We start from the raw sequence: 23,222 nt of genomic DNA on the forward strand, positions 1-23,222 counted from the left end.
TAAATTGGATGCTTATCTTGCTGGGCTCCTATGACCCCAGCTGACTTCCTGCCCTTTGGGCAGGGGGCTGGACTTGATCTCCCGAGGTCCCTTCCAGCCCTAATGTCTATGAAATCTATGAAATTTGCTTCATCAGATATGAGCTTTGCTGGTCTCTAACTGACCTGGGTGTTGTGCTGCATTTGTTACACAAAACACTGCACTGACCTATTGCTAGGGGGGGAGCTGTCACTTTGCTGCCTCACACACAGCCTTCAAGGAGTGTTTCACTAAGACCACAGCTGCCTAGCTCAGCCAGCTCAAAACCAAGCTCAGCCAGGTCTGACTAAGTCAAACCATGGGGCAAAGGATAATAAATGAGGCTGGGGCCAGGTGCTGAGTGCATTCTTGTAGGAAGACCTCTCTTGATTAGGAACAGGCATGCTGGATTGTATTTTCCTGAACAAGTTTAACAAAGGGACTAGATTTGCTGGCCCTGGTACCAAGACAAGTTCTGGTAGATTTGAACTGTGTCTGTGGATGTGTGCATGTGGGTGCATCTGTATGAATGTGTAGATGTGGGTGTGTGTCTGTGTGCTGCCTCTGTGCATTGATGTTGCCTGAGCTAACTCAAAAGTGGACAGGCCCACTCCTGCCCCCCTGCCCAGAAGCCAGCAACCACTAATGCTACCAGACATCCAAGCTTGTGCTGCCTTGTCCATTTTGTTCACATTCTGGCCCCTTTGGCAGCTATCTGCTCTTGTTCTAATAATACGACTTAGTGCATCACATCTTCCGAGGGTTGCGCAGACACCAACTGAGTAACCTTCCTGGGGCTCTTGGAATGGGGGAGCTAGGGCTGCATCCCTCCCCACCCCGGATGAAAAGGAGAAACCAAGGCAATAGGAAGGGAGGAGATTTGCCAAAACTCCTGGGTGTGTCGCAGGGACAAGGCTAGACCTCAGGACCTCATAACCCCATGCACAGTCTCCTTCAACTGTCATCCTGACTGGTGCTGCAGCTAGCATAGGGCAGGCTGGGGAGCACAGGATCATGTATGTTCTGCCTGCCTTGTGGGAATGCAAATGACTCAGTTCTCAGCCCTACCTGCTCAGCTGTGTTTGAACTGCCACCTAGGGACCCTCCTTTGGGCAGGATCTGCTGCACTTCCTAAGCACAGAGCCCATTCCAAGAAGAGGCAGGGGCAGGGGCACCCCACACACTGCTCCAAAGCCAGTGGTGGCATCCAGGGAACTGGAGCAAGGAGCCTCATGCAGAGATTGTGATGGGAACTCCTGATAACAATGGCGGTGAAAGGCAGAAAGGAGCCCCATGCCTGCATCTCCCCACAGTGCATGGAGCATGGCTGTGATGTTCCAGAGGGTCTGGCCCGTTGTAGCCAGAGTCTGGATATGCGCTGCTTGACTGGGTGGGGTGGAAGTGGAGCACTGTGCATATACATCAGTGCGCACACACCCTGCTGCGAGTGGCGGGGCTTGTGAGTGCATGGGGCTTTGCACTGGTGCAAGTGGGAGCAGGATACTTCTACCCCAGTGTAGAAGCAGCCCCCACCCTGGGCTCTCCTCCCTTGCCCTGCAAGGAGCAGGCAGGGAGCCAGGGTGGCTGCAGAACCCCTAGAGCGGGGGGGAGGGGCAAAATGCAGCCCGGGGGCTGGATGCGGCCCGCCAGGCCGTACTATCCAGCCCATGGGGCCCCTAAAAAATTTAGAAAATTAATATTAATCTGCCCTGGGCTGCCTGTCATGAGGCCCTTAATAGCTTGCCGAAACTCAGCAAGTGGTCCTCTGCCCAAAATAATTGCCCACCCCTGCCACAGAGCCAGGTTCTACTTGTAGCTCTGCTGCTGGCCTGCAGGATGACCCTGGCTATGTCCTTGCCCCTCTCTGTGCCTCAGTTTCCCCATCTGTAAAAGGGGCTGCTGCTAACAATCCCCCTTTTTAATGAGTCTTAAGACCCATGGATGAAATGTATTAAAAGACGTAGGGGTTAACATAAGAACTGCCATTTACTGGGTCAGACTCTAGGTCCGTCTTGCGCAGTCTCCTGTGTCACACAGAGGCAGAGTGTGGATGCTGAAAAGGAGAGTGAACTGGGTATGACCAGGGTTTTTCCCACTGCTCCTCTCTCACTTGCAGCCTCCAGCATTTAAGGTCTAGGAAGATCTGATTCAGAGGCTGTGCCCCTGACTCCCATGATCAATAGCTAAAATGCACCTTTACTCCAAAAATGTGTCCCATCCGTTTTTAAATCTGGCTAAACTATCAGAGTCCAAAGCATCTGGTGGCAATGACTTCCACACTTCAATTACAGGTTGTGTGAAAAAGAACTTCTTTTGTCAGTTTTAAACTTATTACCTACTCACTTCTTTTTGTGAACCCTAGTTCATCCTGCATGAGAAATAAACAACAAATCCCTATTTACTTGCTCTTTAGTATTTTGTAAACCCTTACTGTGTCCCTCATCAAGGGTTGCTTTTCTAAACTGAATAGGCCTAGCTTCTTTAGTTTCTCCTCATATGGAAGCCCTTCATACCATTAATCATCCTGGCTGCCCTTCTCTGGACCTTTTCTAGCCTTTTTGAGGTGTGGGAACCAGAACTGAACATGGTATTCACACTGTGGGTGCACCATGGACTTATAAAGGGACATGATGATACTTTCTATTTTATTTATGATTCCCATCTTAATAACCCTCCCCACACACACACCACAGCTGGCACAGTGGGACTGGAGAGGGGGACAACATTAGGATGGGGAAGGGAGTATATGGCCAAAACCAAGTGCTGGGTCACTGTGCTATTAGGGCAAGGGGATCCTGGGGTCTCATGAGAAGCAGCTGATTTTCCAAGCATAGAGCTGCAGAGCCACCCAGTGGCTACACATACACACACACCCCCCACCCCTAACACACACAAGCATCCAACACAGCCCAACACCCCCCCCACACACACCCACCCACCTCTGACACAGCTCTACACGCCCCCCACACACCATCCTGCCACCACAATCACACACACACACCACTCCCAAGGAGACCTTGTACTTCCTTCTCCGCCCTCAGGCAGTTAGAGGTGGGCTCAGCTACCAAGGAAGAGCTCTGAATCCAAGCCCTGCAGGTGCATCACAGCACTGCAAGGTGTCCCAAACTACTGACCCCAGCTCTCAGCATCCAGAGACAACCACCTGCCCAATGCTCCAGTCACTAAGCATGTTACAGAAACAACAAAGCCTCCCGCCACAACTGGTTGCAGGTAAAAGCAAAGGAGACAAGACCATCACTTCTTCTCAGCAGCCAACCCCTATTTTCTGGGGACTGCTCTTTCTCTTGTAGGCAGTCGCAACGTCCTCCTTCACTGCTATAGCTCTCGAGATGCACTTCCCTTTCTCTCAAGCTGCTGGAAGTGACTGCTCTCTTGAGCCACTCAAAGGCTGCAGGGCACATGACCTTTACCACATTAGTGACAGCAGTGCAGCCATCCTCAGCAGAGTGGGAAGAAGGTGTGCCGGCATACAAGCTGTATGGTAGCACCACCCACTCTGGGGGCTGAGATGTGATTTTCCAGCAAAGCTAGGCCCATGAGTGGCAGGATTGCCAGGAGGGTGCAAGTGTCAGTGAGGCCCTGCTTATGCCAATCCCGGACAAGCTGATCAGGATGGTCTGGCTGCTCACGTTCCCCCTTCTCCCGAGATAATATGCTCCTTTGGGCAACTGCCACTTTCCAGGTGTCTTTGTTCAGTGCCTGACACTATGGAGGGGAGGGGTGATCCCTGGCTGGGCTCCCTTGGGCATGGGTGTCAAACATGTGGCCAGATGCAACTTGCTTGGGCTACTGGAAGCTGAGGGCATGGCCAGGTGCAGCGGCCTACTGGAGAAATCAGAGGTCCCCAGGCCCTGGTGGACATGGTCATTGACCCATCGTGGCGTACTCTACCACTGCTAGTCCCACCACAGCTGCTGCCAGCCCTGCCACTGTCCGCACTGATCCTGACACCCCCATGCCATGCCATGCCCCGGGCCAGATCCAGCCTACAAGCCCCATGGTCCAGATCATGGGAGGCATTTGACATTCCTGGGGGTTATCACAATACAGGTCGTAGACTAGCTAGATGAGCATTGAAATCTACTGAATGTGAGAGGTGGGAGTGACCATGGATCTGCAAGGAGGAGGACTCAAAAGGTGTGGTTTTGCCACCAGTCACTGCCATGTTACAGCCAAAGGTCTCCTGGGACACACAGGCCGGAACCACTCGCAGCAATGATCACGCTTACCTCACGCTCCTGAGACTTGTGTCCATCCACTCTGCGTCTTGAAGAAAGATGCATGCCAGTTTGGAGACAACCTTCTCTGAACGTGGGCTGATGGCAAGTGGGGCACCATCTCCAAACAGGGCAGAGCAGACAATTGTCCGCGAGGGGGAGCCAACAGTACAGCTCAAGCAGACCGTGTCTTCTCTGTGTTAAGTCAAACCACTCTGCCTTCCAAAATGTCACTTAATTTACACTACAAGGGCCAGAAATCCAATCAGGGGTTTCAGCTGGCCCAACTCCAAGGTGGAGGCTTCTTAGAGTTAACCCTTTAAGAGAATTGCCAGGCTTGGCTTCCCACTCCCCACTAAGAAGAGGAGAAAAATGAAAAGATCTCAGAAACTTACTGGGTGGGGAAGAACACGTCTTTCCAGCACCCAGTGATGTTAGCTAGGTGGCAGGGAAATTACAGGTCCACCCATCTACTGGCACAGGACAACAGGCACTAGCCATTCACAGGCCACTCCTCAAGAAATGGAGACGCTGCAGTGCAAGGCTGGATTGACAAGATGTAGCACTGATGGGAGAGTTGAACAAAATGGGCTTGCACTAACTCCACCTGTGCTGCCCAGCATTGCTGGAGCCATGCAGGTCTGCTGTGAGGACCTTCAAACACCCACTTCAATCTTGGGGTGAGTCACCCAACAGCTACGGGACATAATCTAGGCACAAGGACATAAAGCAGCAAAATGGCCTTGATTCTGTTTACCTGATGTCAGTAACAAGCTGCTTTCGGTGCCATTACGAAAGCACCAGCTGATCCCTCTCTCAATGGCAGAGTCAGCTCAGAGAGATGCATCCAAATGTCCTGTCACTGACCTGGAAACAAGAAGTTAATTGCAGAGTAGCAGCAAGGTTTAGGGATGGGCTTTGGGGCCCAGACCTGGCACCCCAGAGACCAGGGTTATCATCCCAGCTCTGCTACTGTCCTGCTGTGTGGTCATGGGCCTTGCACACAGCAGCTGCTCTTATTAGACAGCCACAGCCAGCCTCCACCTAGCAGGCAGGGCCCCAGTTACTAGTACTTAAACACAGGCTCCCCCAGTCTTACTATAAAATGCACCACAGGCAAAGCTCAGTGTCTGTTTTCTGGTCTGCAATACGAAAAGTGCCTTCTTAGTAACACATGCTGAGCTCTAGAGGGGCAGGGAGGTACGTACTACCATATTTCTCCATATACTACATGGTCCCAAATAAGACACTCCTGGGTTTGGCTAGGCAGAATGAAGCGGGGGTGGGGGAGGGGAGAATTTCCCTCTTTAACCAAACTGTTCTGAACCTGTTTCCTAGTTTAAGACACCCCCCCCCCCAATTTTTGATCGCTAGTTTCGGGGAAAATGGTGTGCAATATGTGAATAAATCAAGTCAGACTCCTTCCTGCCTCCATGGTACTGGGACATTGCTGAATGGAGATGGTAGAAGTGGTACCCATATGAGAGAAAACCCAGAAGCCTGTCGCTGACTTGTGGCAGGAAAGTACCAACCAAGCAGGCACAAAAGGCCACCCTTATTCTTCCCCACATCTCAGATTTGCTTTGAACCTACCCTTCATAGCCAAAACAGACTCATAGAAAATAAGGGTTGGAAGGGACCTCAGGATGTCATCTACTCCAACTGCCTGCTCAAAGCAGGGCCATTCCCAACCAGCACAGCCAAGGCTTTGTTGATCCGGGCCTTAAAAGCCTCCAAAAATGGAGATGCCACCACCTCTCTAGGTATCCTGTTCCAGTGCTTCACCACCCTCCTGGTGAGGTTTTACCTAACATCCACCCTAAGCTTCCCTTGCAGCAACTTTAGGCCATTGTTCCTCATTCGGTCATCTGCCACCACTGAGAACAGTCTAGATCTAGCACAGCCTATGCCACTAGAGACCAACCTCACACCAGGGTGATACGCAATGGCAGGAATTGAGAAACCTCTTAAACAATCAACTAGGAGGAAGATCTGTACTTGGTTGCAAAGATCAAGCTCCAGGTGTTAAGGTGGTTTAACAGGATGGCAACATGACCCACCTATAAGATGGAGAAAACCAGTGTATATGAACAGTGCAGCAGTCACAGAGGTGGAGAGATAGTCTAAGTCCTGTGATAACTGGCTGCAGCCTACTGCTGTGGCTCTTTGCAGTGCACAAACCAAGCTTGGTTGATTTTTTTCCCCATGTCTCTAGCAGATGGTGTGTCATACCCCAGCATTGCTCATTGCCATGCTGCCTGCCTGCCACAAGTCACCCGGAAGTATCTGGCTGTGTCTCTTCACTTACCCGTGATGACTCGTGTGGGCCCCAAGCCAGACAGATCTAAAGTTTTACCCATCTTGCTCTTCTTAGGAAAAGGTCCTAAGTGTGTGAAGTAACTATTGCTAGCTGCTACCTTTGTCACCAAGAGCCAGTTCATGGTGAGGCCTGATCAAGGCTGCCATCTCCTACATCAGTGACAGGGCAGCATTTTTGACTAGTGTGCCACAAGTGAAGTTCCAGCCCCCCCCAAGATGCTTATCTGGTACAGTTTGACCCTGGGGTGCTAGAATGGAGGCAGGGGAACTTCAGTCACTGGCTGCGTGGAGCAACACGGGGGCAGGTAGCTACTGGGAGAGGTGTCCCCAAGAATCAGGTTTACTCTTCCCTAGACACAGAACCAGGGGGAGCAGGGGAGGGGAAGGGGAAGGAAGGAGAGACTGTGTACAAGCAGAGGGGAACTACATGCTATTCAAATGCTATACTCTTCCCCTTCCCCTCCCAGTTTTATATGAAAAGCAAGGATCCAAAGCCCTGAATTTGGTGCTGGCTCCACTTGGTTCTTGAAGGTGATATGAACTGGAAGTGGCAAGCTCAGCCCCCTCCATCTATTGTTTCCACAAGGGCTCTATTGTGAATCATCTAGAAGAGAACAAAGTGACCAGGACCAGCCAACATGGACTCACAAAGAGCAAGTCCTGCCTGACCAACCTGATTTCCTTCTATGACAAGGCAACAGGCTCTCAAGGATGAGGGAAGAGCAATGGATGTGATATCCCTTGACTTTAGCAAGGCTTTTGACACCATCTCTCACAACACTTTAATTAACAAGCTAAAGAAATACAGAATAGATAAAAGCACTGTAAGGTAGATACATAATTGGTTGAATCATCGTGATCAACAAGTAGTCATCAATGGCTTGATGTCTAATGGGGCTCCCCAGGGGTCTGTCCTGCATCAAGTATTGTTTAATATCTTCATTAATGTTTTGAATGATGGGATCAAGTGCACACGTAACTAATTTGCAGAAGACACTAAGATGGGTGCAGCTGCAGGCACTAGAGGGCAGGGCTAGTTCCAGAATGACTTGAATAGACTTGAAAAATGGTCCACAAGCAACTAGATGAAATTCAACAGGGACAAGTGCAAAGTTCTGCACTTGGGGCAGAATAATTTCATGCACAAATACAGAGTGGGGAATGACTGGCTCAGCTGCAGTACTGCAGATAAGGACCTGGCAGTCAAAGTAGACAGTAAGATGGATACAAGTCAGTGTTCTCTTGCTGGCAAGACACTCATTTCATTGCCAGACACAGGCCACAGCCCATCATGACTCACCTTTGATTTCTCTTTGGGATGCACCCTCTTCCCTCAGCTCCTAAGAGCCACCCCCTCCTCTCCCCAGAGAAAGACACCTGGGGAGGCGTGGCGAGTCCGTGTCCATATGGAATGGTTTTTTATTACAGTTTAATCTCACAGTTGGCAGCATTACATGAGAATAAAGCACTGGACAGGACTGGAAAAGGCCTCTGGAGACGGCATGCAAACACTGCAACAAGTTGAAGCAAAACAATCCAACAACTGGCCTTGGTTTCTTCAGTCTGGTCTCACCCATCTGGTTGGCGGGTCTGGGAGCCTGCTCTCTACTTTCCTTTTGGGCAGCTGTTGGGTTGCTTATTGGGGTTGTTTCTTTGTTTAATTACATTAAAAAATAAGATCCATACTTCAGTAAAACCCAGCACGTGGCTGGTTCCTTGTTTCCATGTAAAATAATAATATTTAAAAAAAAAGACTGAACCAGAAGTTGGGGTTTCTGTTTTGTATTATTTTGTTTTGAGCAATAGCAGGAATCCCCCCTCGTCGATGCGGGACAAGGCCCGGTATCTCAATGCCCCCTCCCCGTGCTGTGTTGAAGCCGTATTGCCTGTTCCCACCCCCACCCTCCACTGTTGTGATCCTGTGAGAGAGAAGCAGAGACACGACCCCAGGGAGAAATTGAGGAGCAAAACAGAGATCCAGTTGGGGGGAAGGAAAGGGAGATTGTGTGTGTATGTGTGTTTAGGGGGCACCACATGCTCCTAAAACATGATGCTTGCCCCCCCTCCCAGGCTGATCCCTGCAGGGCAAGAAGAGCTGGTGGGAACAACTTCGCTCAAGTCACTCTCACTCATGCATCTCCGGACAACTCAGCCGAAAGGATCTGGGAAGGGGTGGCCAGGGTGGGCAAAGGGGATGGGGCGCGTTTACACAAGTCCAATGGGTTCCTCTAGGACAGTCCTGTGGGCCAAGCCTCAGAGCAGGTCCGACTCCTGATCCAGTGGCTCACATGAGTCCTTGTGCCCTCCCTCTGACCAGTGTGCGTGAAGAGGGGTAGGGCCCGCTGGGGAAAGGGGCAGGGTGGGGGAAGAGCCCTGCCCCTGCCTCACAGGTAGAGCTCGTTGGCTTTGATGTGCTCTAGCTGTTCCCGTAGTTGGTGGAAGGAAGGTCGATGGTTGGGGTCCAGTTCCCAGCACTTCTTCATCACCTCGTAGACAATTGGGGGGCAGCCGTCAGGCGGGTCCATCTTATAGCCCTTCTCCACGCGAGGAACGACGTCCTTCAGAGGCTACAGGGGGAGAATGAGGCTGAGGAAACTGCTCTCTTGCTGCTGCCCTGGTGAGGGTGCAGACAGACCTTGGGGACACCCCCATTGGGTCAGCCCCTTCCCAGGGTACACAAGAATCCCCTCTTCCAAGAGCTCACAAACCCCCACCTGCCTCACTTCCCATCCAGTTCTACCCCATCTCCCCACTGGCTCCACCCCCAGACCCCATCACAGTTCAGCTAGGGGCTCCATGGATCATAGGTGTTGGCAGCAGGGCACACCAAACAGCTGAGGGTGGGGGGATGTGCATCTTGGGATGAGCTAGAGCATCAGCAAACCTACCTCTGTTGTGGTTCCCTGGCCCCTCTCCTCCCCACCCACCACGGCAATGCTTAGACCACACCTCACTGAAATCCTCAGTGTAACCACACTGAGAGGCAGCACCCACAGCAGGCAGGGCAAAGCGCAGGAGGAACACTGAGCACTGTAGAGACTTGCCTGCCGTCCCTGGCAGATCATGGCAGAACTAGGAAAAGAACCCAGGTGTCCCAAGTGCCAGCCCAGACCAGTGACTGGACCCTGGCAGCCATTGGCTTCACCTTCCTTTTATTGGATCAAAGTTAGAAGGCCAGAAAGGATCATCTCCTCTGACCTGCCTGTCGCAGGTGACAAAACCGGCAAACTCCTGTTTCCCTTGGGAAGATGCAGCCACTATTCTATGCAAGTGCTGGGGTTGAATTGTCCAGCAAGACCCCCTGCTCGCTGTTAAAATCCTACCCCTTAATTATAGCCTGATCTTGGCAAGCTTCAACCACAGCTGCTGAATCTTGCTGGACCCTTGTCTACTAGACTGAAGTGCCCTCTGCAATCAAATCCCTGCTCCCCTCATAGGTATTCCAGACAGCCATCTCTTGCTTTCCTCTCTTTGATGAATTAAGCCAGTGGTGTAAAAGTTTTTAGAGAGGTGGGCAGGGTGCTTGCAATCCAGCCAATCCCCTGCTTGTGGCTGATCCCCAGTGCCATGAGCTGGATCCAGCCCATGGGCCATAGGCGGAGCACCACTGACATAAGGAGATGGGGCCCTTCGAGGCTCATTGCCAGACATTCTTTTGGCATATCAGCCTGCATCACAAGCTCTAGAGGACAGGGCCCGCCTCCTTCACTATGCCTGATCAGGGCCCAATAGCAGATGACCCAATGCCCAACAGCCCCAGGGGCAGTGCACTCAGTAGGTGACCCCTGAAAGGACCCTCTGTGCTAGGTTCAGTAGACTCAGGATGGAGGCTGAGCTGCTCCCCACAACTGGCAAAAAAAGGGAACGGCAGAGCCACACCGCCTAGGCAGGGGAAGATCCAAGCAGAGGAACTGGGGCTGGAAGGTAGGTGGCCCCTTCTCCCCCCCGCTGGGGCAAAAGCCTCACTTACGATTCTCGGATAAGGCACTCGCCCGAAGGAGTAGATTTCCCAGAGGAGGATCCCAAAACTCCACACGTCAGACTTGGTGGAGAATTTCTGTAGAGAAGACAGCCCAGGGAGGAGGGGTTAGTGTGACCAGCTGGGGACAGAGAGGAGCCAAGCAGGGAAAAGGGCCCCAATCCAAGCCCTGCCCTCCATCCGCAGGGCCCCAGAAGGGCTGCAGGATATGGGCAGGAGTGGGATTGAAACAGCCCATTAATTCAGCCCCAGGGCACCCCAGGCTAGCTCTGGACAGAGCAGCCTTTGCTGGGGAGGAGAAGGTAACACAAGCTCTGTTCTGTATTACAGGCTGTATTGGTCCAGTATAAGATGCTTGAGGTTCGCACGGACAGTTTTATGCTCGCTTTGGATTGCTATGCTGCAGGCAGCACCTTGGCAGCTATTTCAGGGCAAAGGCCTAACGGCTGTTTACGCTGGGCAATTTTGTGACTGCTGCTGGAGGCTGCCCCATGCCTCCTAGATTTCAGCTGCTGCAATGCCCTGTCAGGCCCCTTCCTCCCCACCTCCTGCTCCCCAGGCAGCCTACAGCCTCCCGCACCCAGGGGAGGGGAATCGCATCCCTTTTCCCTGCCCCTCAGCAGCTGCCACCATGACGAGAGCTGACGGTTCCCTCCACTAGGGGCCAGTGGTTCTACTGAAGCCAAACCTGCCCCCGCTTCCCCACCTGCTTCAGGCTGGATAAGAGCAGGTCTGGTTGACCTGTACAAGCCTGGTCTGGGAACACACATGACAGTGGCCACATGCCCTCGCAGATAACCAAGGTCTCACTCTGCTTCCTCTCACCTTTTCTCTAAGTGCTTCTGGAGCCGTCCATTTCACCGGCAACTTCCCCGTGTCCTGAGTGGATGATGCCTCCTTGGTCAGCCCAAAGTCGCTGACCTTGGCAATGTTGTCCTCCGAGACCAGCACGTTCCTCGCTGCCAGATCCCGGTGGACAAAATTGTTGGCTTCCAGATACTCCATGGCTTCACAGACGTCTCTGCAGGGAAAGAGCAGCCGATGGGCTCAGTGGCGGGAGGCCCACCCGGATGGCTGACCCCCACAGGGGTAGGGGGTCAGGTGGCCATGCTCCTTAAGGCTAGGAGCTACGGGCAAGGATGGTGTGAGAAGCACAAAGCATGACTGGACCCAGAAACCTGGCCGTCCCATGGGTCTGTGGGGCGCTGTATTATGAGGTTGCAGGGGTGCCTTGTGATGTCATACTTACAAAGAGAACTTAAGCAGGCAGTCTCCGCTGAGCACAGACCTCCCTCGGGATCTCAGGTAATCTACTAGGCTTCCCTGGCCAGACACAGAGAGAAAAGGACCATCAGGGCCAGCTGACGCCCTGCCTCACCCTACCCCTTTCTGAAGCTAAGCAGGATCCAGCTGGATCAGCCAGGGAGGCCCTTCAGGAAGCAGGTAACAGGGCTTCTGTTTGAGCGAATGGGTGCTGACACACATACTGGCTATGGACTAAATTGCCCTTACCCACAGTAGCAGCAGAGCAGCTGCACAGCCTTACCCTGGGGTACATCCCCTCCCTACAGACTGTAACACGATCAGACACAGGCAGGGAGCACTGGCCAAGCTAGACCCTACAAGCCTCCGGGGCCAGGATGGCAATCCTGAGTGGCACGTGCCCAGCCAGGAAGATCTTCTGTGACCAACACAGGCTTGATGGCAGGGAAAGGCTGATCTCCAGGGCTCCAGGGGCCCGGCTGTCTCCCTGCAGTGTGGGCCTCACCTTTGCCATGAACTCGGTGACAATGTAGAGGCCACTCTTCTCCTCCACGATCACTCCCAGCAGCTGCACCAGGCTGCTGTGCCGGAGCTGCCTGTGAAGGGATGGGGGAAGGGCTCAAATGCCTGTCTAGCCAAATGCCTGTTCCAGGGCACTGCTCAGGGTGTCCCTGGGGCAATGCTACTGCTAGCAGGGCCCAGCCCCACCACACAGACCTATCATGACTCTCATGGCCCAGACCCTTCCCCACACCCCCACAGACCCTGCTCCACTGTGCCTCAAACCCCTCAGTCACCTCCCATCCCTCCATCCCCTTCCACGCCAGATGACGACTGTCCCTGTCCTGCTGCTGCTCCTTCCCAGCTCTGCTAGCCAGCAGCCCCTGGACTCCTCCACCCCCAAAAGGAGACCTCACTTCCATCTGCCCATCCTTCCCTCTCAGACACTCACGTCATCACTGAGGCCTCTGCCAGAAAGGCCTGGGCGGTGGCGTCATTTTTAATGCACTTTACGGCAACCTTGTTTCCCCGGTAATCCCCTAGCATCACATCTGAAAGGAGAAGACAAAAGCTGAAGGCATCTGAAGAACATCAGCTCCTCCATGCAGGGGGAGTTCCATCCAGTCCAGCTCCACCTGCTTTGCCCCATATCTGGATGGGAGAAGTGGCCACAAGAGAAAGCACCGACTTTAGAGCCCTGACTGTGACCTGGAGACACCACCAGACTTTGATCCGCAAGCCAAATGGGCTATGGGGAGCCAAGCTGCCCTGGGCTTGCTGCTTTCGAGAATCCAAGTGCTCAGCTCCCTCCCAGCCTGTGAGGATCCCTGCTGCCCTCAGCTGAATGTGCCAGACATGGGAAAAGGGCTGCTGCTATCAGAGCTCCCCTTGGATCCACAGGAACATTTGGAGAACAGGGAACACAGAGGCTGGATTTCTACTGCCTATGAAGAAGATCACCCCCACCCTTCAGGATGGGGCATCATGGGCAAAGATGTGGGTGGGGGGACCTCAGGCCTCCCTCATCCAGGAGAGGGGATCAACTCAGCATGCCCCATCTCCAGCTACTCCGCAGCCCCTCCCCAGTGCCAAAGAGGGAAGAACGAGCAATGCCCCCAGCTGACCTCCAAATTCCCCTTTGCCAATGATCTGCAGCAGCTTCAAGTCCTTCATGTTGAGGGCCCAGCCACCTGGAGAGGGACAGAGGAGAGATGAGCAGGCACGCACAGTGATGGCAAGACACAGGGTGAGGGGAAGGAGAAGGGGTGCATGGGGCCAGGCCCACACTGCAGAGGCTCCTCGGGGAAGGACTCACTTCGGGAGAACTCATCCTGAGCTGCCACTGTCCCCTCCATGACCTTTGGCTTGATGAGGCGCGTGCAGAGCCCATCGGCGTCTGAAGTGTAATGCTGCCAAGGGAAGAAGGACAGTGTGAGACAATGACCCATCTGCCCATCTATGGGAGCAGCTGGAGCTGCCTCCATGTGATGCCTTTACCCCATCTGGTGCACCATGAATGGGATGTCCTAAACCCCCAGCTCCCACCCCACAGGAGCCAATACTGGAGAGCAGGTCTAGGGCTCCAAGGGAGATGCCAAACCAGAGGATGGGCAGAGGCTAAGTCCCCTCAACACCACCCTCCCCATAGAACGAGGAGATGGACTAGGTGGACTGTGAACTCCCAAAGGCACCAGGCTGGCCCCTTACCACAAAGACAGCTGCCACACGGGGTGGGGAGCACAGTGAGAGGCTCCAACACTAGGCCCAGTAAGGACCCCTTCCTCTTGCTTAAGCTCAGGTCAAAGCTGGAAGGCAGCACTATGGAGAAGGATCTGGGAGTCTCAGTTGATGAGAGACTCGATAACTCTGCAGTGAGTGTGCAAATGCAATTTTGGGATGTATCAGTAGAAGCATTAGGTGCAAGTCATGGGAGGTTATAGTGCCTCCCTACTCAGCACTAGTTAGGCCTCATCTAGAGTAGTGTACGCAGCTTTCGGCTCCACATTTTAAAAAGGACAATGGAGAAGCTAGAGGGGTCCAGTAGTGGGCAACAAAAATGATAAAGGGCTTGAAAGGCAAGTCATATATGGAAAGGCTGAAGGTACTAGGCATGTTCAGCTTGTAGAAAAGGCACTTAAGAGGCAAGACAGCAGTCTGCAAATACTTGGAAGGCTGCCATAACAAAGAGGGAGAACATCTTTTCTTTCTTGGTTCACCAGGTAGGACATGGACCAACAGCTTGAAGTTGCAGCAAAGGTTTGGATTGGATATCAGGAAAAACTTCTTTAGTGCTAGAACAGTGAGGCAGCAGCACAGACCATAGAGAAGCTGTGGATTCTCCATCACTGGAGGTGTTCAAGAAGAGGCTGGATGGACATCCACTGGTTGTGGGTGATTTAGGTATAGCTACGCCTGTGTTCTATTACGGGTATATTTACCCATGATTCTCGGCTTTGCTGGTTGCTGCATGGGGCTGGGAGTTAATTCCCCCTCCCCACCCCACTGCTATATGTCAGGATTTAAGCCTTGCTTAGAGGTACCGAGTGCTGGCTGCAGCCAAGGCTGGGGATCTTGACTGGCGGGTACCGATGGTCCTGCTGGAACTTAAACCCAGAAGTTCCCAGCCAGATGGTCTTGCCCCTCTTCTCACAGTTAAACCAGTTGCCATATTTAGGGTCAAGAAGGAACTCAGATTGGTATGGACTGTGGGGGGTTTTGCCTTGCTCTGTGCCAGGGGGCATAGGCCTCTTCCTGGGATTTCTTGAATGTATTTTGAATACCTTTTACAGCATCAAGATGGTGACTACTATGGTCCCCCCTGCTTTACCTATGGCAGGTTAGGGCATTATGACTTCTGTTGTGTCAGGGTTAAAGGTAATCTTGTTAAGGGGTTAGACAGTGGATCTGTATAGGATGATTTGGATAGGAATGATCTTGCCTCAGTCAGGAGGGTGGACCAGATGACCTACGGAAGTGCCTTCCAGCCTGACTTCTCTATGGTTCTATGAAAAATGATTACAAGGCTGGGAAACAGGTCTTAGAGGGAAAGGCTGAAAGCACTAGGACTATTTAGCCCAGAGAAGAGAAGACCTGGAGGTGGGGGGGCAGTAGAGGAGGGCAGGAATTTGATAATAGTCTTCAAAAACTGAACGGAGATTATAAAAGGATGGAAATGACTTTTCTCTGTGGTCACAGGGGAGAGGACTAAGAGCAATTGCCTCAAACAGGAACCAAGGTTGGAGATTAGGAAGAACTTTCTCTTTACAAGGGTGGTCAAGCACTGGAACAGGCTACCTAGAGATACCGTGTGATCTCTGTTCCTAGCAGTTTTAAAGAGTAGGCTGCACAGGTGCTTAACTTGGCTGGGATGGTTTGGTCAGAGATGAGCTGGGGGCTGGACTAGATGACCTCACAAAGTCCCCCCAGCCCTACCTTCCTACGAGCCTACGAGATGCCAGAGCAAAGACCAGTGTGGTTAGGGTGGACCAAAGGGTGCAGTAGCAGCTGTGCCCCACCACGGGGCAGCACAAGGCTGCAACAAGCTGGTCCCAAGGCAGACACTGTGCCCTGCAGGCTGGAGCCTGATGAGAGACTAGCACAGGGTAGGAAAAGCCTGTGAGCATGGCCCCAGGATGCCTGAGGCAAGGCCAAGGAAGGGCAGCCCCCAAGGAGGCTGGATTGTGATGCATCCGCACCCCAGAGCCAGCTGCACCACGCTGCCCCAGGCCATAGTCCCATTGAGATGGGAGCTGGAAAGAACTCAGCCACTCATGGGCTTGGGCTAGGAGCTGCTGGCAGGGAAGGGCAAGGCTGGACTGATCCATGGGGCCTGCTCCCATCCAGAAGCTACCATTTCCTGCCCTTTCCCCAGCAGCAGCCTTGGCTCTGGCACATCCCACTAGCCTGTCACAACCCAGGCCCAGCTCATGCCCACCGCACCCAGACAGCTCACAGCTGGGCAGAGCCCAGCCAGCCCATGGACCCTTTCACCCCCTTCCTGGTGTCTTAGCTCCTGGAGCTGGCAGACATGAAGCCTGCCCTTGCACATGGGCACGAGGGGGGCAGGGCCCTGCCCACCTCCCAGCACTGCCCAGTTGTCCTGGGAGCCACAATCCTCATGGGGTCCAACAATGTTGTCCCAGTGCCACCTTCCCAGGGTCCTGTCCCACACTTTGGGAATCCACCATGCAGTGGAAAAAGCCTCCTGGCCCCACATGGGTTGAGGAAAGGGGAGGAGGGCAGGAGGCAGGAAGTACTTGGGGGTTTTGTCAGTCATTATCACGCAACCTCAGGCTGAGCCTTGCTAACTACAAGTGCCCTGAGCACTGGGGAGGGGGCTGGGCACCAGAGGGAGTAGAACCACTGAACAGCAGCCGGCCAGTACCCGGGAAGCATGGGGGGAAGTTGCCTCATGCTCAGCCCTTGTGGGACTGACAGCCAGGCTCTGCAGCATTCTGCCTCACTGCCTGTATGCACAGGGCAGTGGGAGCCCCCTCCACCACTCCTCTCCCAGAAGGGACCCACACCCTACAGGGCCTGGCCAACCTAGCAGGCACCCCTGCTTTCCACCCCCTACACACGCAGGCACCAGGGTTTGCAATGCAAATCTGTATGCAAAGCCAGGCTGGGTGTACGGGGGAGAACGAAGGTCAGACAACCCTGCACAGGGAACTGGAAGCTCCAGGGAGATCACTGGTGCGCTCACACCACAGAAAGGGGCTACCGTCTGTGTGGAGAGGGGCAGGGTGGAGGGACTACCTGGGGTGGCTGCCCGAGGAAGGGCTGGTTGGGGAGTGCTCACCTCCACCAGCTGCATGAGGTTCTCAAAGTAGACCTCCTCGTCGATGCTGAGCTTGCTGGCCGAGTAGATGATGCGGTAGTGCTCCACCTTGCCCTCGCAGCTCACGCACAGCGTATAGTCGCCAGGGTAGTTGGTGCTTTCCCGCACAAGGAAGAGCCCTGTCTCCGGCGGGTACAGCAGCCGTTCTGCCTGCTCCCGCGTGATCTTCCCATGGAACCAGCTGTGGGCGAGAGAGCCCCCGGGTCACCGCGCTGCCAGCAGGGGACAGGGGATAGCACTGGTCCCCCAGTGCTGCTCAGGGCTGGGGTCATGAGGCAACAGCTCTCCAGGCACTGCTCTGCCCAGGCCTGTCTTAGAGGCCACCTCATCATCCCAGCCCCGGGCCTGGATCGCAGCTCAGCCTATGCTGCCCAGTCTTGCCCAGTGCTGCTCTTGCAGATCCATGCTCCGGCTCCCCTGGCCCAGGCTCGGCCCAAATCCACCACCCAGAGTGGTGGGGGCACTGCCAGCAGCACTACCCAGCCATGGGATGGGAGCTGGGGCTGATGGGTAATGCTGGAAGGCAAGACCCTGGTTCTCTGGGCACTGGAGAATGTGACCTGATCCCCACGGTCTCACCCAGGTCGTACCCTTGTGCCCATGTGTTCCCCTCCCCCCCAGCTCGTTGGCTGCAGGAATCTGCTCCCTCCCACCAGGCGGAGGCAGGTGCTGGGGCCTCAAACCAGTTCCGCCAGTGAGACCGCGCCTGGGGCGAGGTGCTGAGGCAGGCAGCTCGGCACAGAGCATGAGACACAGGAAATGCCGCCACCCCCCGCCCCCCCAAGCATGGGAATGGGAGCCAATGGCTCAGCCAGGACTTCCTGCTGGGGTGCACTGCAGCATGGGTGGCTGTCAGAGCACCCAGAGTCCCAGCAGCAGGAGCACACGGATGCGGGGGGTCATCCAGAGAGTGGGGGGTGCATCCTGAAGATAGGGGAGAAGCAGAAGTGGGGGAAAGGTTAGACAGTAAAAAGTGAGTGCAGATCGAGACATGCCTCCTTCCTGCCTGCCCCCCCCACTTCCTGATCTGCCCTCACCTAGTACGGTCTGAAACCCTAGTGCACCCCAGACTGGCAGGAACGGCCTTGCTACTGCGAAGGGGGGCAAAACAGCTTGTCGCCCAGGAGTGCAACATAGCCCCGATGCAATGGGGAAGAGACAAAAAATCCCTGCTGGGAGACAACTTGGAGGGACAGGGTGTCTACAAGATCCAACATCCACACGTTCCTGCATTTCCCATGAAGCCCAGTCCCAGCAAAACTCTTCCCCCACCCCCCTGCCTGTCATCCACTCAGACGTCAGAAGGGAGCAATCACAGGCCAGTGGTGCTGCCCGCACACAACCCCCAGCCCTGATGACTCAGGGGTTTACCAAGTCAGCACTTCCCTGCTGGTTAACCAGGAAACACTGAGTGGAAGAAACGCAAACACACATGCACGGGCACACACGTGGACACATGCACACGTGCAGATCTCTCCGGCCAGCAGTCCCAACCGTTGTAAGGAGGAAGCACTAAGATCACCCCAACCACCCTCTATCATCACCACCAGCAGCATCACAGACACCACAGAGAGCTCCTTCCCCTGCCCCCCTCCAACATACACCTTAAGATTCACCACTGCCCTGAATGTGTCCCCTGAGCATGCCATCTAAGCCACCACTACCCCAAATGTGCCCCATGCCATCTCAGCATGACACCTCCAGATGCCCCAGTAAGCCTGTCCCACCACAACAGGACTGGAGCTGCTTTGGTTTATGACACCCCCAGCCCTGAAACAGATCTGTGAAGGGCTCAGTTCCCTGGGGACCAGTACCCTCTAGTGGTGAAGGGTTACAGCACCCAGCTGCCTGTCATGCTCACACTTGCTGCTGGATGCCCCAAAAGAAGCTTCTGCGTTAGTATAAGGGCAGCAATGGGGTAAAACAAGCCTGGGATGAGGTCCGCAGCCTGCTGATCCTTCAAAAAGTTGCAGCACTTGGACCGCCCCCTTCCCTGATCTGAGATATTAGATCAGTGCTCAAATGAACAGGGGGTGGAGGGAGCTGGAATTTGGCAGGGCTGGTTTTGTTCCTGGTTCTGCCCCTTCCCATGGATACTCACGGCATCAGGCTGAGTTTGATGCCAGCTTTCACTCCTTCCCGCTTCTGCACATAGTTGGCAGGGATGATACCCTCGCGGCCCACCTTGTTTCTTGCTTTGTACCAGTTGGGGTCCTGGGAAGGGAAAGGACAAGTTAGTGGAGTCCCTCCACATCAACACCACTGCCAGGTTGTTGTCACCCTGCTGCCAGGCACAATCTCCCCCTCCCTGAGTAATGCATTGCCATAGAGCTGCTTTTGTCCACCTCAGGGCTGTCCAACTTCTAAGGGGCTGGGGGCTGCAATACCCTGTACCACCACAGGCCACATGCTGCATGGATGCTTCTCCGCTGCACTGCAGGCATGGGTGCCTTGGCTTCATCCTCAGCTCCCCAACTGCAGGCTCCTCTACTGCACCATTCCACATGGCTGCTTCAGGCCCCGGCTCCCCCAGCACTGCAGACTGTGCCATGCTGCCCTGCTCCATCCCATCCCTTGAGATCTGGATGTGAGGAGGAAAGGGAAGCCTTGAGACCCTGGATGCTGCTGCAGCCAGAGCAATGAGCGGGTAGAAGCCTGGGAGCTGCGTATTAACCCCTCACAGGCCCCATGCAATCCAGGGCCATCAGCTGGACTGCCCTGATCTCCCTGAAGCCTTTTATCTTCAGAGATCTCGAGCATGTTGCGTATATACAGGCTACAGATGACACTCCAGCCAGCCCCGGGGTGAAACCTGTTTAACAGCTCAGGGCCACCCCTCAGCAGGACAGGAACCAAAGGCTGCATCCAATTAACAAGGAAAACACTGATCTCTGTAGAACCTAAGCCCCAGAGCTGAACCTGACTGGGGCGAACTAGGAAGCATCAGGTCTTCCTACAAGAGAGGGACCACAATAATGGCCCACCACATCTCAAAGGCACTGGCAGGATCCCAGAAGAGGATGACAGAAACCTTATGTCTCCCATCCACATACTGACCCAGTTTAGCTAAAGAGATTAGATCAGCAGAGGCCTGGCTGCACACAGCCAAGCACCCACCCCAGGTGCTGGTGCCAAGGCAGGCTGCTGACTGCGCGGGCTGCACCACGGTGGGTTGGACTTGGCTCCAGCCTCCCCCACTAGCCATGAGAGACAATCTCAGCAGCATCCCCATGGGATAAAGAGCATCAGGGGAAGCAGTGGGCCTAGCAAGGAGGCAAGAGACGCTCACTAACAGCCCCCTGCAAGATGATGCTGGGCAGATCTGTCCTTTGGCTAGTGCCAGCTGCCCATCTGGGTGCACAAGGGGCACTCTGGCACTGTTTCTGTGCTACCTTCACATGGTGGGGTCTTAGCCTCAGGGTACAGCCCCTGCTTCAAGCCAAGGAGGGGGATGGTGTTTGGCAGGTGGCAGCATTGTCTGGTGCTGGCTGAGTCACTGCTGGTGGCTTCCCTCCCCAAACCCAGGTGGCCACCTCCCGGGACGTGCCTGAGTCGCTTCCAATTCGGAGAGGTTTAAATAATGCTCCCACTAATTAAGCCAGCAGCCTCCTTCCTGTCCTGCCAGCTCTGCTGGGGATAGCTGGGCCCAGCAGGGAGCCCTGTGCCTCACAGCTCCAGGCCCCAGCTCTCCGAATGGATTGAAGCCTGCAGTGGGGGGTTCCTGGTGTTTTGCGCTACCCCTCAGCCTATATTTGCTACTCCTGTGCTCTCAAGACAGCCCCTGTAGCACTCCTCCCTCTGTGTGTACCCAAGGGGGATGCAGCTGCCCTGCCCCTCACTCAGCACCAGGGTGAGATCCAGGGCAAGCCAGGCTGGGAGGCGGCATGAGGGTGCAATCCCCACACGTAGCACTAAGGGCTGCCTAGTGCACATGGGGGCACTCTAGGAGTGGGGGGCAATATCAGAGCCTGGAGCCCACACAGACCTTCTCCCCCACAACCTTATCCCATCCTGTTACCTTGGTGACGGCAATGATGGTAAGGACATCACCCTTGCTGAATGGCAGGTCCTGCTCGGCAGTGCCGTGGAAGTTGTACTTAGCAATGCATTCCGTACCGGACGGCCAGACCGCCTGCTGGGGGGACAGACAGACACGAGGCATCAGGGACTGACAAAGGAAGCCTGGCTTGGATGCTTCCCCAGAAGACAGCTGGGGCCAGGAGAGATCTGATGTGCCAGGTAGCTGCTGGGCACCACAAGCGGATGGGCATCACGGGATGCCCCTGGTCTGACTCCTTCCGTGGGCCTGAGAGCCACTGACTGGAGGGCGAGGGGGCTTCATAAGCAGACAAGGATGTTGAGCAAGCCATGGACTTCATAGGCACTCTGCAGACCTTGGGGCAGCTGTTCCTGCCTCCCCAGGGCAGAGCCACCCTCTGGGCTGGAGTACTCAAAGAGGGGGTGTTTGGGAGGAAAACCCGGGGCTGGGTGCAGACTGCGATAGGCTGATGCACTTGGAGGCAGAAGACATCAGTGCCCAGGTGATCCCACCGGGGTCAGGATGGCACTGACCAGAAAGGATCGGGTTGTCTTTTTGGGCAAGGCAGGCCCGACCCCTAGCAGACAGCTCTGGCCTTACCTGCATTCCTGACATCTTCTCAGGAGGTTCTGGGGATCGAATCTCACAAGAGGGACACGTCACTTGGTACCATGAGACCTGGTAAGGAGAAGGACACAGGCCGTGATGAGAGCTCTGGGCTACACTGATCAAATCAGTCCATGCCTCGCTTGCTCCCACAGCCCTCCAGAGGCTGCTTCCCCCTTGCAGCATGGGTCACATTCTTAACCACATGGGACACAGGCACCGCCGGCTGCAGGTGGCTGTGAAAGGGCGCAGGTCCCTCATGCGTGTGAGCAAGGGTGGGGCTTCAAGGAAATTAGTCTGGGAGGCAGCTGCCAGGATGGCTCTGGGATGCTTGCCAAGGCAGCGGCTGTGCACACAGACAGAGGCGGCTGCACGTTTTGAATCCACCTCTAAGCAGTTGATGCCTGACAAACCCAGGAGCTGGTCAACACCAACCTTGCTGGAAGACAGACCCACGGTCTCTTCTCCCTCCTTGGTGGCCTCATAGCACCCCCCACTCCCTGACCGCTGTTCCTTTCTCTCCCCCGACTGCCAGGAAGTTCCCACACCGCCACCCCCCTGCACCCACACTCGGCCTCCTGCTGGCTGCAGGTACATGTGGACGGCTCCTCTGCTGCTGCTCAGTGTCCCTTTCCCCTGAGTGACAAGGGCCTGTGGCCGCTTGGGGGAAGGGGGGGCAGCAGCTGCAGAGGGCAACGGACCCCATCCTGCAAGCCCCGGGGACAGAATGAAGCGGCCCGGGGCCGTCGGTTGCATCCCAACTGCCTCCGGCAGGAGAGCGGCCACGTCTTCAGGGCAGGGGCTTTTAGCTCTGCCTTGCAATCGGGGCACTGGGGTGGATGGGGCCGCCCAGGGCCGCAGAGCGCAGTTCTCTGCATCCCCAAGGACTCCCTCCATCCCTCTCAAGGGCCCAGAAGCTGTATGTCTTTTAAACAGCAGCTCGAGCCATTCTCTCTCCCTTTCCCCCGACCCGTGTGCCAGGCAGGCGTCTTGTTTCCCTGCCGGAGACTAGGCAAGTGGGTTTTCCCAGCAGCTTCTCTTGCTGGAGTGCCAGGCGCTGTGCGTGCAAAAGCCGGAGGCTCGTGAGCTAGGTCTGAAATGCTACCCCCCACTAAAGTGTGCACACACGCTCCCTGGCCTGCCTCAGAGCGTCAGACCCAGAAGAAGCTGGTGTGATTTGACAGAGCAAACAGGAAGTGGTCGGGGTAGGCGGCTGGGGCTGCTGCGCGCCCTTCGAAAACAGAGGCCCAGTCTGCTGCGGAGCCAGCGGCTGCTCCGGCTGGGGAGGGACTGGCGCTGCAAAACAGGCCGGGGTTCCTCCCTGCATGCAGCCAGCCCTGGGAGGAAGGGGCAACTTCTTCCCTGGCAGGAAAGCAAGTGGGGCGGATGCATGGGGGGGATGCATATTAGCTACCATCA

The 23,222-nt window shown here is 54.9% G+C and overlaps 1 protein-coding gene across 2 annotated transcripts in view; it reads right to left on the reverse strand.

The window, feature by feature from the left end:
- Nucleotides 1-7,970: 7,970 nt before the first annotated feature.
- The window catches only part of CSK (c-src tyrosine kinase), a 53,702-nt gene continuing 38,450 nt past the window's right edge, over nt 7,971-23,222 (reverse strand). For both annotated transcript variants that reach the window (XM_019533313.1, XM_019533312.1), the window contains exons 2-13: nt 21,798-21,875; nt 21,177-21,290; nt 19,260-19,372; nt 17,120-17,339; nt 13,634-13,727; nt 13,443-13,508; nt 12,770-12,869; nt 12,323-12,413; nt 11,804-11,877; nt 11,380-11,575; nt 10,546-10,632; nt 7,971-9,142 (exon numbers count right to left, since the gene is read on the reverse strand). In XM_019533313.1, coding sequence (XP_019388858.1) covers nt 8,960-9,142; nt 10,546-10,632; nt 11,380-11,575; nt 11,804-11,877; nt 12,323-12,413; nt 12,770-12,869; nt 13,443-13,508; nt 13,634-13,727; nt 17,120-17,339; nt 19,260-19,372; nt 21,177-21,290; nt 21,798-21,812 — 1,353 coding nt within the window. In that variant the 5' untranslated portion in view covers nt 21,813-21,875 and the 3' untranslated portion in view covers nt 7,971-8,959. The remainder of the gene's footprint in view (nt 9,143-10,545; nt 10,633-11,379; nt 11,576-11,803; nt 11,878-12,322; nt 12,414-12,769; nt 12,870-13,442; nt 13,509-13,633; nt 13,728-17,119; nt 17,340-19,259; nt 19,373-21,176; nt 21,291-21,797; nt 21,876-23,222) is intronic.

This window comes from Crocodylus porosus, unplaced genomic scaffold (genome assembly GCF_001723895.1).
Source record: "Crocodylus porosus isolate Cpor-Errol unplaced genomic scaffold, CroPor_comp1, whole genome shotgun sequence".
Lineage (NCBI taxonomy): Eukaryota > Metazoa > Chordata > Crocodylia > Crocodylidae > Crocodylus > Crocodylus porosus.